Source organism: Gallinula chloropus (genome assembly GCF_964237585.1).
Source record: "Gallinula chloropus genome assembly, chromosome: 28".
In the NCBI taxonomy this organism is placed as follows: domain Eukaryota; kingdom Metazoa; phylum Chordata; class Aves; order Gruiformes; family Rallidae; genus Gallinula; species Gallinula chloropus.
Window position 1 is genome coordinate 4,068,890 of NC_140113.1, and position 14,343 is coordinate 4,083,232.

Consider the following 14,343-nt stretch of genomic DNA (forward strand, 5'->3'; position numbering starts at 1 on the left):
AATGGATGCGGCCGATCCGCCTTCACCGCGGGGAGAAGCTGTGGGGCAGCCCCTGGCTGTGGGCACAGCGGCACCGTGGATCCCTCAGCAAGACTCAAACCATGTTAATCCCCAGGATCTGCTAAGGGAAGGGCAGGAATGCCCCAGCATCTCACTGTGCAGGCTCTGGTCTAACAAAGGCAGCAGTCTAACGACAAGCCCGACCGATCTTTGAACCCCTTCTGCACACCTGGGCAGAGCCCCAGGCACAGAGATCCAGGAGTCCCCACCGAGCATCACCCATTGGGACCCAACTGTGATTCAGGCTGGGCTTTTCATTGGCCTTTCACCCATCACTCCCTGGGCTGCAGGGTGCAGACAGGGCCTGCCAGAGCCTCCTGCTCTGGGAGCACAGAGAGCTCTGTGCTCACTGTCCCTGGGGTGAACGGGGAACATCTCTGCTCCTGCCAGCCCGTTTTGACTGTCTAACAGGAAAACATCTTGCCTCAGGCTTCCTTCCTTCCGCTCCACATCCGTTTCAAATTCCAGTTAGTTAAAAATACCTATATATATAATATATATAATATATTTCTGGAATAAAAACACAAAAAAGATGTACTGTACAAGGATTACGTAGAGTGCTGCAGCCGGCGGTACGTAGTTCAGCTACTTTCCTAATACCCAAGTACTTAAATAAAAAAAACAAAACCAAAAAAAAGGTCATAAATAACAGTAACAGAATAAGTACTGACTAAGAACTAAAACCTCGTCACAGCTCGTGCCAGGCATGGCTATGGCAATGCCCTTCCTGTGGCCCAGGAATCTCTCCCAAAGGAAAAGCCCAAGGCTCCTGCGCTCCCCTCCTGTGTCCCTCCCTGGTCCCTCCCCGTGCTGCTCAAGTACTGAATGATAGTACTGGTTTGTGTGCTCAGAAATGCTCTATATATGCATACATATATTTATAAATATATATATCACATATATATATATTTATTTTTAAAATTAAAAAACAAAAATAAAAAGCTTTGAAAATAGTGTTTGGAGTTGCCTGTTGTGACGAGCTGGCTACAGGAGGCCGCTGGCTGCCCGGCTCCTCGGCCGCTCTGCCCGGCTGGGGGGGTTTGCTCGGGAAGAGGCGCAGGGTGTGGGGTGACAGGGGAACAGAACCCCAACCCAGCGTGGCCGATGGGAAGGGGGGGAAGAAGCGTTTTCACTCTACGAAGCGGCTCTCACAAAGCACAGTCAGAACGGCCGGCGCTCCCCCAGCCCCTCCCAGAGGTTGGCGATGCAGATCTGCTTTCCAATCAGTGTAGGGGGTAGGAAAAAGGGGGGGCCCCCCCGTAATCGGCGCTCTGCCCCCCTCTCCCCGTCTCAAACAGCAGCCAACGATTTGGTAGGTCAGACAGAATCTCTTTCCCCTTGGCTCCGGAGCTGCCGCGCTGCCCCAAACCGCCCCCGTTCTAGTGCAAAGGATAAATCGACAACTTAACGCTGGAGCTTTGGTGGGGGGGGGGGGGAAAAGGGGAGGGGGCTCTGAAGAGGGAAGGGCTGATGGAAACTCCTTACTCATCAATGGCAATGAGTGGAAAAAGGGGTGAAGTACGGCGCGACAGGGAGTAGGGGTCTGCAGCGCTGCAAGCTTAGAACGACAAGCTTTACTCATTGTACACGTTGTACAGGGCGGAGCCGCGGCTCTCGGCAGCTCCGGTTCCGACTCGACTGACCCATCGGACTCTCCAGTTCGGCTGGGCGCCAGGAACAAGCGTCACTCCCACGCTCCTGGTGTCCGACGCTTCACAGCCGGTCCATCCGGAAGGTGTCCTCTGTGGCGGGGTCGGTGAGGACCATGTCCGGGTCGTTCAGCATGTGCAGTCCATCCAAGGTTAAAGGGTCAATTTTGAGTTCATCCAGGGGGAACTGGGAATCCGTATCAAAGCTGACGTCTCCCACTCCTGCCAACGAGCTGGTCAGTTCTTTTGATAGGCTGGGAGGAGATTCTCCTGTCACTGCAGGGAAGAGGAAGAGAAAGGTGTCGGTAGGACTCAGCGGACACGCGTTCTCCAGGTAGATGAGTCAGAAAGCAGCTTGGGAAACTCCTGGAGTAATTTACAGGACCGAATTCAAGATGGGAACCATCAATCCTCATCCCACCTTCGCCAGAGCACCCCTCAGCCTCACACAACCCCAGCCTGTAACTGGGGCACCGCAACGTGGGGTCACTTCGGTGGCTTTGCCCCACCTTGGATCTAGGAGGAACCACCTTAATTTACAGGACTCTGATCAGTGAGTGTCCTTGGCTGAAACACGGATGGAAACTGTTCCCAAACATCCGACTGTGAGCAGATTCACAACCCTATGTGACAGCAGCAAGTCCTTTGTCAGCAAGCTGGAGCAGAGCAGCAGAGAGAAGCTGGGCTTCCACCTCTTCCCCTCACTGCGACGGGGATCCGGGAAATCCAGGAAATCCAGAGGTGGGGAAGGGCCATAAGACAACTACCACCACACTGGGGTTACTGAGAGCCATCGGGGAACGTGACCGCTACCACACAATGAAACAAAACCTCCCAGGCAACACCACCAACAGCCTTCTCCTTCCCCGGAGAGGAAGCCCGCGGCCGGCACGGTGCCGCGTGGCGCGGCCTTACCTGTCAGGATGATGTTGGGGATGTTTCCGTGGCTGGAGTAGTTGAGCTGCTGCGAGTCCTGCAAGCTGCCATGGCTGCCGGTGAGCCCCATCATCGCCGCCTGGGAGTAGTTGAGGGTGGAGCAGGGGCTGTACAGGCTGTTGGAACTAATGGCGTTCTCGATCATGTTAAACTGCTCGAGCTGAAGACCAAGGCACACAGGAGTTAACACCTCCAACCCCCAGGGAAACACAGCCAAGCAACTCACAAAGCTCGGGGATGGGAGGTGATGTTGGAAGAGACAGGCAAACAAATTCATCTTTAGGTTCACTGATCAAACACCTTCTGCTTTCACTGGGCTTTCTGGAACAGTCTACTGCCGAATTCGGCGCCGTGGGGGGGGTTGAGGGGAGGGGGATGCAGAAATAAAATCGCTGCTTTCGGTGTAAGAACGAAAGAAAAGGCAACTCCAAAGCAAAGTAAAAAAACCCCATGAATTCCTGCTGCTCACTCAGGTATCTGCCCATCAGGTGCTGCCATGGCGCTCTGTCCTGCTACTGGAGCCGAATTCCCGGCGGGAGGAATCCCTGTGCCGGCTGGCTGCACCATGGGGGCACGGATGGGTGTGCTGGCTGGGCTCTGGTAGGTGCAGGAGCTGCCTGCCAAATTCAGGGGTAAGCATGGCCACCACGTACAAGTGAATCCTTCCCAAATGCAGCTACGGCCAGAGATGTGGGGGTTTGAAATTTTATTTTCATTCCTTTTCATCCAATAAACTTGGCAGAACACCTTGAAAACCATCTGCTGCGATGGCTGAGGGGCAGGAAGGGGAAGGAAGGGGGTGGGGAGTTAAAAAAAAAACAACCCAAACAACCAAGCAAGCAAAAAAAAAACCCAGAAGAAAAGAAATCCCCGAGCATTGCAAACTGAAAATAAGAGAAGTAAAACTCTGTACGGACAAAATGTGATCTAATAACATCAGCAGCAGTTGAGCTGTATTTATTTTAAGCTGAAAGTGGCCGAAATATAGCTGAAAATCCGAGATGAATTTGCTCACCTGATGGGATAGGGCATTAGCCTGCCTAGCTGTCATCTGCTGATCATAATAGGAGTCACCAAATACACTCCCCAGAATGGAAGAATGCTGAAAACAAAACAGAGTCTTTATGGTGCGAGGATCCCCCAACCACGTACCCACGGCGTGCCAGCGGCTCCAGCCCTCCGGCCAGTTCTCCTCCCAGCTCGTTAGCAGAGCCCTTGACAATTAACAGGTGCCCTCCGAGGCCGCTGGGTGAGCACACACAGACAGGCAAGTCAACCCCAACACAAGCTCCCTCGCGGCGGACACACAACACAGACGAGGTCTGACCGATGGGAACAGGGGACGCGCTGGGTGACACGGGGAATCCGCGGGGCTCTGTGACTCCAGGTTCCTTTGGGAGGAGTCAGCTGTTGTGTGGGACCTGCAGCGACCGGCTGCCCAGCCCGGCAGCCTCCTGCCCAGCCCAGCAGCCTCCTGCCCAGGGCATGGCTGGCTGCGCAGAGACGCAGCTGCCAAAATAAACCTGATGTTTGAAAGTCGTTTCACTTCAGCTGCGGCTGGGGAAAGGTCCCGGGAAAGCCCAGGAAAGCATTCCAGCAGCAGCCCAAAGGCAAGGATGTCAGGAGGGATTCCTCAGCCTCGCTAACCGTGCCGTCCCTCCAGCACAGGGAGCGGTCAGCAGCGAGTCCCCACCGTTCACCAGTTACTGAGTGACTGAGAATTCGAGGTCAAGGCTCTAATACCACTCAGCTCTGTCCCAAAGGATTGCCCAGCATAAAATGAATCACAGAGATCAGATCTTACTTAAAACTGCCACAAACTCTGATGCTCCAGCTGAAAAAAGGCTGATCTCCCAAGAAAGCCAGTGCCTGTAAAAGGAGGGGTCTCCAAAGACAACCTGCACCGAGAGTCTGTATCCATTTGGGGGAAATCCTTTCAGCACCTTGCACAGCACTGTCCAGCTGTTCTAGCCACACGTTCAAGGGGAAGGCTGCAAATTTTCTCCTCAGAAACCTGATCAGCACAGGAATTAAGTGACCACCCAGAAACTATGGGAACAGTCACACCAGCCACATGCACCGACCGCAGCCCGAGACCGAGGGACTCGGGAACACGGGATGATGTCTGCACCAATGAGCCTACAAATGTCAGCAAACATCACACCCCAAACATCCCCCTCCTACAGCAGCAGCGTATCTCAGGGCAGCCCGTCTGCATGTTGCATCCAAGGAGAAAGCTGCCATCTTGCATTGAAAAAGAAAACCCCAAAACTGAACTGGCCACAACCTGCAGGAGAGGGGACTGTCCGGGCAGGAGCTAACAGAACCCTTCCCACCTTGGGCCAGAGCCCTCAGCTCCACAAGGATGCTTTGGGGTACAAGTGGCATCAAGGGAGGAACTCACAGCCTGGGGAACGAGACTCTGTGGGGAAGGGTGGCTGAAGATCCCACCTGCTCCCAGCGTCCCTGCAAAGCTCTGCCCACCCACCACGATCTGGGTGTGCTTGGGAGGAGAGGAGCGTGCTGCAGAGCAGGCTGCAGGGCACACTGGTGTCCTGGAAACACAAACCCTGCAGCCCTGCCATGCTGCATTTCAGGTGTGCTGCTGGCAGAGGCAGCCCCCAGTCGCTGTCCACAATCGTGACATCACTTCTCAGCGAGCAAAGGTTTAACTGAGCAAAGCTCCCTCAGCCTCCAGACTGATTAAACAGAGCCAGAGCCAGGAGTAGGGTTTACAGATGAAAGTAACACTTTGGTTCCCTTTCCTGGGTGTTAATGACCTGTCACAGCAACGACCACAGAGCAGTGACAACATCTGCTGCAGCTAGGAACCAAAAAGGGTTGTGACTGGAACCAGCCTTCCAACTCATCCTCCGGTCCTCAAAGCTGTGGTGGCTGCTCGCTGTCCCCAGGGCTACGGGGAAGCCACCGGGTGTCAAGGGCCAGAGCCACCTCACACTGATAAGGAGACAGCAAAGCACTGCCAGGATGGAGAGAGACTCAGCACAAGGCCCTGGCACCACCACTGCTCACACCCCACCAGTGTCCCACGCTCCTGTGTCCCGTCAGGACACAGAGCTGCCCCAGCAAGCTGATCAGGACCAGCCAAGGGGAAACTGCTCTCCAATGAGGAGCCCAGCCCGGCTTTAGAGCTGTCCCAGTAACTCCTGATGAGGAACAGGCACTTCAGGACTGAACCAACACCAGTTTGCACCAGCAGTAGAGCTGCTGTCCAGAGCTCCGCGAAGGAGCAAGTCTGGCTTTGGGTTTTACTCCTTAACTTCTAAACATTCCTGTTTTATAGAAGCTTTCCAGAAGCAGGACAAAGCCTAAAACCCCTGTGTTCCACCTCGCACTCTGCCCACCCTAAAAAGTCTGAGTGACGTAAAAGTCACCAACAGGGACCGAAATGGAATTGTGGAGGTAACCCCTGGCAAAACACACACACCCCCCCTTATTTATTCCTCAGTATGCTGGTTATTACATCTGTGAGCACTGAGACTCCCCAAGGAAATCAACTGGAAACGTCATTACTTCAACACTTGGGTCCTGGGATAATTTAATCGACAGGTCTGTGCAAAGCATCTTGCTAACACCATCTCCTCCAGAAACACTGGATGAGGTCTGTTTTGTCAACAGTACATCTTCTCGGGTTAATGATGTGGTGACTGCAAGGAAAGAAAGGAACAACCCCAAGCCACAAAGCCCCTGGCTTGAGTTATTCATCTGAAAATACGTACCACGTTATCCAGCACAGCCACTCTGCTAGAGAGCACGTCGCGCTCTAGTCGGAGCGGTACACCGGGTGTGAGGGGAGGAAAGCAAAGTAGTAATAAACAAGGCAGTGTCAATGAAAAGCCATGCACACACGCAGCTGAGAGCTACAGGCAGAGCTTTCCAACCCGTGTTTGAACAGGGAGTCCTCCGTGTAGCAAACACACAGCCAGAACACGAGAGCAAATAGGTCTGGGGATGTGGAGAGATGAGGAAATAGCTTCTGGTGAATGAGCCGTTACGTGATAAACATCAAACCCAGGCTGCTATTTTTGGAGTGTGTCGCTCATCACACTGACACGCTGCAGAACACCTGAACCTAAAATTCACCAGAGAAACAGGAGCAAGTGGAGGATGCCCACTCGCTCACACCTACTTCGTTCCCCTCCCGTCAGGCAGCGTCAGACGGTTCCACTGGGCACGATCCGCTCCTGGAACCAACCTGGCTCAGGGCAGATTTTCTGCAGCCTGATGGATCCTGCCCCCATCAGCACAACCAACCCAAAGTTTCCTCCCAAACCTTTTTTTTTCTTCCCCCACTGCTTCTCTCCACATGTAGTATTTGCCACCATGGCCACAGACAGCTCACTCCACTCCCCACTGATGGAGGCAGGAAAGCCATCCTAGTTTTATTAATTTAGTGACAAATAAAGAATGTTTAAGGTGTTGTCAAGAGGCCAGCACTAAAGTGAGCAATATGAATAAACCCACACAGAGTTACGGGGTCCCACTTGAAAATAGCCAGACCCATCCCCTATGGGATAAAACAGGCCCACTGGGGAAACAAAATAGAGTCCAGTGGTTGAGCACTTCAGGTCTTTGGCCTGGCCACTGGCTGTGAAGAACACCAGGGGAGAGGTGTTTGAGAAGTCAAGGGGGGAAGAAAACCAACGCACTGCCCAAACGAGAACTGGACCCACAGTCTGCAACAGCTCTGCTCTACGTGACAGCCCAGAGGGGTAAGTTTGCTTGTTTCATTTGAGCCACACACAGACCACAGCAGAACTGGCAGAAGCAGGCAGAAGAGAAGGAAGTTAGGAAGTGATTAAGCAAGGGTTAAGAAAATCCAGACAGTCCTGACACTCAGATCTACAGCTGAGCTTACCAGTGACCTGTCTCTGGCTAATGGCAAGGAGAGACGAACCTTCTGCTTTGGAACCATGAAGGGGCAGCAGTTATTTAGAAAGGATCCTCCTTACAGCCTTAAACGTCAAATGATGAGACAGAAAATGGGTTTTCAGACTCTGCTGTGATGCTCTGCACAAATTTCCTGCACCTCCTTTCTACAGGGGGGGGGTTTAGGTTTGGGTGGCCGTACAGAGCTGGTCCAGCGGCATCACATCACTTCTGTACCAGAAACACCCTCGCTCCCCACCATGGCCATGGGGGGCACCCCAGGACTGCCCTGTTTTACCTGTCTGGCTGCTGGATCCCACAGGATCGCCCCCCCAGCCAGGCCTGGCGTGCAGGACAGGTGGATGCACAGGCACACAGGCAGCATGCAAGGCAAGCGCGTCTGCGGGCCCGGTACTTGCAGCCACGAGACACAACGTTCATTTTAATGAAGAGCGAGTTCCCCAGGGCTCCCGCTCACGGGGTGTGACAAGAGCTCCTGATGTAAGTGCCCACGGCCACACAAGGGGTGTTCGGTGCCCCCAAAAGCACTTCAGGTCCCCTCTCTTCCTCTCTCTCTCTCCCCTGCCCTCCCAACCCTTTCCATCAGCTCCTACACGCTGCTGCTCGCTGAGAGGGCTCTACCTGAAGGCTCTGTCCGCGCTATGCCCCAGCGAGCTGTAACAGCCTTCAAACAGCAGCTCTCATCACTACAAGGGCAATTCACCAGCTACTGAAACACTCTGGAGCTGAATGGAACTGCAAACGAGATGAGACACCAGGAATGCATGAGGCACAGACAGTTACAAGTGAGACAACTATGGGTCAGTAATGGAGAGACTCAACTAAAAACACACACGAGAAGCAAGGCCTGTGGAAGCACAGAGTCCCTTACTTGAGGGGAGCTGCCAGGAGAGAAGCCTTGATTGGAGACAGGAGAGGTGGGAGACTGGTTGGCTGGGGAGCCAGCATTACTGCGGTACTGCTGGAGTGAAGCCTACAGAACAACACAGAATTAAAGACCATGGGATTGATGGGAAGGTATAAACTTCTGGCGTGTGCAGCTCGAGGAAGCTGGGAGAAACCATCCTCTTCAGCAATTCTTGGGTAGGTGAGGAGACACGGTTACTGTGAACAACGCCGCAAAAAGGAGAGAGTTAAGGCATCAGCGTGGCGCGGTCTGGTCTGGCTGAGGAGCAGGGCAGTGCTGCTGCACAAGCAAAACCCTTGGTTTATTTTCTCCCTGAGCTTAGTTAGGCTCAATTAAAGAAAAGTAATAATCTGGTCAGCCAATGACTTAGGGAAAAGAGGCCTTGAAAGCTGGGAATAACTCAAAATAGTGTCATTTATTCTGCCATACCCACACACTCTTAACCTGTCTTTATGCTGCTCTGGAAATCCCTCTGCCTGGTCCTGAACAGCCTGCATGTGTTACCAAGACCTAAACATACACCCTGCAGACTGAAACCCTCCTCACAGCTTCACCCCAGGATGCAGGGCAGCCGTGGTCTGGGAACCCACACGTTGCTCTGGAGGTTTATGCCAGCAACATTCACCTTGTTCTCAGTCACCCTGAGAACACATTGTTCAAAAATCTACCTTGTTTTGGGTCAGGAGGAGCCCTGGGTTTGAACAGATTAAAAATCTCCGTGGCATTTAAATAGAATGTTGTGCTAATTAACACAAATGGGAAGTACAGCTCTTCTCACTGTACTTCCTTTAGAAATGAACAGGTGATTGAGGGAAAGCCCAACCCAGCAGTTCTAAGGAAGGCAGCAGTTTAACCAGACAGCTCTGGGGTGTGGGGGACGCTGTGCCACCCATCCTGGCTGACACCCAAAGCTTGGCTTAACCCTTCTGCTGTGCACTGCTACCCGTGCAGGGGGTAGTGGAGAGCCAAGCTACAGCACAATGGATATCACCATCACCGTCAGTGAGACTGTAACAGCCCCAGCAGCTTGTGGCTGAACTAGCTCTGAGTTTATGTTTGGTTACGGATTATTTTCGTTACTGGAAGAGATAAGCACAGCACCCTAAAAGGTTATGGTCATAAAGAAGTTCAGGATGAGGAAAGCAACACAGAAAGCAAAGAATGAAAATCAGAGTCATCTGTACTGGTACTGGAATCGGAACGCTGTGGCGTGTTTCAGTGGGTTGTATCCCTTCCACTGCTGGATGTGCCCTTCCCTCTTCCCCTTCCCACCCTGCAAGGGAGGCAGCTTCTTTCAAGAAGCGCTTAGCACCAACTGTTACCAATCTCACCCACTAATTGAATCCAGGATCAAGTGCTGGATCAATAAACGTTGATTTCTTCTCATTCTCAAACCAGCTGCTGTCACCACAGCAGCGCCAGGAGGACACAAAAAGGTCGCAGGCCCGAGACCCTGCGGAGGATGAGCTCTGACAGCCCCCCCCACTCGCCTGTAACCCTCACCTTGCTCTGTAGTTTGGATTTCCAGATGCAGAGACACCCCCAGCATCTCCTAACAGAGCATGTTAAAGCAAGCAAGGAACCTGTCCATAAACCACTGCACATACACATGCCAGTCCTGGGCACCCCAAGGCAGCCACCACTTCCACTGTGGAAGATGTACACTCTACAACTCCTTAAAATGAAAGGCTTCCAGATGGAGAAGGCAGGGAGAATACCCGGTGCTCTCTGGAAAACCTCTGTTAGGAAGTTTCCCTGTCAAAGACCTGTTGACCCCCCCAGCACACAGCAGGCTTTGTACTGCACGGTGTGCTGGGGGCATGTCGCATTTAACCCAGTGCCAAGGCAGCAGCACGGTGTGAAACAAGTGCTGCTCCACCTGAGCTGGTGTCATCAAGCCCTAAGCTGGTGTCATCAAGCCCTAAGCTGGTGTCATCAAGCCCAGGAGTCGAAGGGACACCGTTTTAGGCAAGCAGGGCACCCAAAGCACACGTTAAACCCCGGCTTCCCTCCAGCAAACGTTTAAACCTGGCTGCAGTCGAACCCAAAGGCTGCTCAGACCCTGCCTAAGAGCTTCTCTCCTGCAAGGGCTGCCCAGCTGGGACCCTGGCCCCACGCTCCCCGGTCTCTCCCACGGACAGCAGGTCGCTCAGCTTACCGAGTTGATGTCTATTCCCATGGACGGCTGGGTCTGGCTACCCGGGGGGGACTGCGGGATGGTGGACGGTACCGTGACGGAGAGCGGGGGCAGCTGTGTTCCTCGCTGTAAACCCGAGGTCTGCATGAGAGGGGTGTTCTGAGGCAGGGTGCTCGCCACCTGGGGCTGCTGCTGCTGCTGGGAAGTCGTCTGGGTAAAAAATGGGTACGGGGGAAGCTGCTGTTCCAGAGACAACGCATCCATAGCCACGGCCTGAAAAAGAACCACACCAAGATCACCCCCCCTGGCACGGAATTCCTCGATTTTCAAGCACATCAAGTTGCACACCAACTGAGCTGCAGTAAGACAATTCCATCTTGCATTTAAGATATGTTACCTAGAGGTCCAGAAACAGGAACATGTTTCACAGGACCCAGTATCACCTCCAGCGTGCAACACACACCGGCTGGAAAAGCCCAGTTCAACATCCAGCTCAGAGACCACTAACCTAGTCAGTGAGGGTCACACCTAAGAAATCAACTGAAAGGACCACCTTACCAAACTCCACAAGTAACTGTACGATAGCTCCACCACAGAAGAGTGCCCTAACAGATTTATTTGTTTTACTGTGGCCTAGAAAAGCAGAAGTAACATCCCTGTCCCCTACAAACCTCTCCCTTTTTAAGGCTCCGAATTAACAGACACATTTAGAAAAGAAAGTTACAGAACAGGAGATGTAGTTCCTACAGCCAGCTGCTTCTCCCCAGGCAAAACAGTGAATCTGGGAATGAAAATGGTTAATCCTCTCCAAGTCAGTTCCTACCTGAGTGATCGGTGACAGAGGGGAAAGCGTAGGAGACATCTGCTGTGACTGTGGTCGCCTGGAGTCCGCACTCAAGGAGAGAGGGCTGACGGCCGGCTGACGGTGCTGCTGGGAAGGGGCTGGTGTCGTCGTCATTCCTGCCAGGAAGGAACAGACCTGCTTAAACAGGAACACACGATGGATCATTGACACTTGCATGGGGTAATTACCTAAACATGGAAAATGAGTGGCAGTAAGCGGACAGCCACTCAAGGCAAAGTGCTGAATGCGCCTCAGCCAATGGGCTCAAACTCATTAGCCAATTTGCAATTAATTTGGTCAGGCTGAAGAGCATCAGGATGAGAGGACGATCCCTGTGGTTTATTCTGGACCAAAACCAGCCGCAGTTGTTGGGGTTTGGGCACAGGCACTGACTGGAAATTGCAATGGGTCAAGCAGCTCCAGTGGTTCACAGGCACTGTTGGTACCATTCTGCTGTGTGCTGAACCCTGGAGCAGCACATCCCCTCCCCTTCCAAAAGCTCAAGCATCAGGAAGAGGGTAGCAGGCTGCAGAACAAGACTGATCAGAGGGCACCAGTGATATGATAAAAGCAACCCCCTATTTGATGGAAAATGCAGGAGGAGAACTGGTTACACGGGAAGTTCTCCCTTTCCACCGGCTTCCAGCACATGGGAAGGCAGGAAATACTCCTCACACTCTGAAGAGCCACGGCCTAGCAGGGGCCAGGGGTAAACAATTCAAGGATTGGAATTCTGGTCAAATTCAAGACTAAAATCTGGAAGTTTTGAAACCTCCCCTATTCTCTGCCTCACCCCAGAGGAACTGAGGCACCCTGCAAAGTGATTTCAGGACAATCTAGCTAGTAAGCTGTTCTATAGCTGCCAGAAAGGAGGAATTCACAAGAGCCTGAGAGCTCCTAGGCACTTGGCAAACGTTCAAGGCTTCCAGGCAGGCTGCCAGGGAGCCAGGAAGTCCAGGCTGCCAAGGAGCCAGCAGGCAAACCGGCTCAAACTGCGCAGATTCCCAAGACTTGGCTCCCTCTGCTGTGTTTTCAAAATCAACATCGTCTCACGGAACCCGTCAGGGAACCGACAAACTCGAAACACACAAATATCCGAGCCTGAAATTGCTGGTGGGTCTGTGGAACCTGATGGGCACTTGTCTCCCCCCCTGCTTCTCAGGGCTGCTGAGGGCATGCCCCTGCAGAGCTCCGTGGAATGCTCAAAAGCCTTTATGTTTTCTGCTAAAGAGCTGGAAAATTAAGCAAGACAAGGAAGGTTTGGGAAAATTAGTTATAAAAAGTACCAAACACTGACTATGCCAACGAATAAACTATGGGATAGTTTAAAGAGAAGCAGGAAAAACACTGGTGAGTGTATCCACAACTGTTCAGTGTGACCCAGTAACATCATTTGAAAAAGAACAGTCTCAAGTTTAGACAATTTGCCTATAAAGTCAAATATCATTGTGAACTCATCAGGTGATCAGGACATTCCAAGTTGCCAGCAGGGCAAATAATGAGTGTTTGAGGTCTGTTGTTTGATGGTTGGGTTGTTTTCAATTAAAATTATCAGTACAAAGTCCAAAGAGCCCAACAAACACAACTCAGACTCACCACGTTCAACAGCTCCAACAGCTCCTTGAGAAGAACTTGCAACAAAACCTGCACCGCTGGGAAGGCAACGATTCCAGCACAAAGGCACCGCAGTGAGAGCTGTGAGAAGCTAAAGTGTGTGCTTGGTATTACCCCCAAAGCCCTGCTCCCTTACATAGCCTGAATACTCAGGGTGTGTGCAAAGCTGCAGCAGTAAAGCTTAGCAAAACCAGCACACCCAGTAACGGCTCCACGTTACTCCTGATTCCTCTGAAGAGAAAATCTGCCCTGGGTGAAGCAAACAACCTGCTTTCTCCAACAGAATCCTCACAGTAGAACACAGGTTTGCTGCTTAGGGTTCTTTTTTCCCCCCCAAAGGAATGAAAGTAACTGAAGATATTTCTGCTGGGGTGAGGTACAATGGATGACAAGGCTTTGCATCCTGCTTGTCCTGCAGCCTTATACATGAAACTGAAAAACAAACAAAAAATCCCCAAAACTGCAGATTCGGGCACCAAGAACACGAGAAAAATGAAAGACAATTTGTAAGTCGTGTAACTAAATACAGCTTTCTTACTCTTTCCTACAGAAATGGCTTGATAAAGCTTGTTTATAGAGCTGTCAATCAGCAGTGAAGTGCAATTACCTCTCAGCCAAAACAGTACGACTGAGCGAGGCAGCTTCCCCGACCTACGACAGGCGACACGGACCATCTGTGACAAGCCCTCAGAGTCACACTCTTACCCTGGCTGGCAGTGCTGATGCCCAAATGAGTCAGATTGGCAGCAAGATTCCCGGTGCTATTGGAGCTACTCAGGGCTGGGAAGGTGGATTCCTCGGGATCTAGCGGCGTCGGGAGCGGGGAAGGGAAGTGGATGTTTGTCAGGTCTGGCAGGGAGCCGCCCGTGTTATGCGTCGCAGGGATCAGCGTTGTAGTGTTTTCCTGGTCAGCTGATGGAAAGATGCTAAATAAGGGAGAGAGGGAAAACAAAAAGATACATTTAGATATTTCAGCCTGGGAGGATCTTCATAAAATCTTTTTAAATAAGGAATGTGCCATATGCAGAACTGCTGATAAACCAGAGATGCAATAGCCCACAGAGGCTCTGGCTTGGCTTGTGCCCATCACAGCGCTGCCCTAAGGGCTTTTCAGAAAACTCAAACCCAAGAGGACATTCAATATTTCACATTCCTTCCTAAAGGCCTCAGTGCTCTTAGAAAAAAAATATAATTGCTCAAAACTTACTTGATTCCTGGAACTTCACATGATTTAGGTCTCGATGACCCAGTCTGAAATAGAAGGAAGACATTTTTAAAGGCAAAG

At 52.0% G+C, this 14,343-nt stretch overlaps 1 protein-coding gene across 2 annotated transcripts in view; it reads right to left on the reverse strand.

Moving 5' to 3' along the window:
- Positions 1-1,627: 1,627 nt before the first annotated feature.
- The window catches only part of CRTC1 (CREB regulated transcription coactivator 1), a gene marked incomplete at its 5' end in the record, with an annotated part of 37,978 nt that continues 25,262 nt past the window's right edge, over positions 1,628-14,343 (reverse strand). For both annotated transcript variants that reach the window (XM_084276310.1, XM_084276309.1), the window contains 8 exons: positions 1,628-1,985; positions 2,625-2,805; positions 3,661-3,747; positions 8,428-8,529; positions 10,622-10,873; positions 11,424-11,560; positions 13,764-13,984; positions 14,266-14,309. In XM_084276310.1, the coding sequence (XP_084132436.1) occupies positions 1,774-1,985; positions 2,625-2,805; positions 3,661-3,747; positions 8,428-8,529; positions 10,622-10,873; positions 11,424-11,560; positions 13,764-13,984; positions 14,266-14,309 (1,236 nt within the window). In that variant the 3' untranslated portion in view covers positions 1,628-1,773. The remainder of the gene's footprint in view (positions 1,986-2,624; positions 2,806-3,660; positions 3,748-8,427; positions 8,530-10,621; positions 10,874-11,423; positions 11,561-13,763; positions 13,985-14,265; positions 14,310-14,343) is intronic.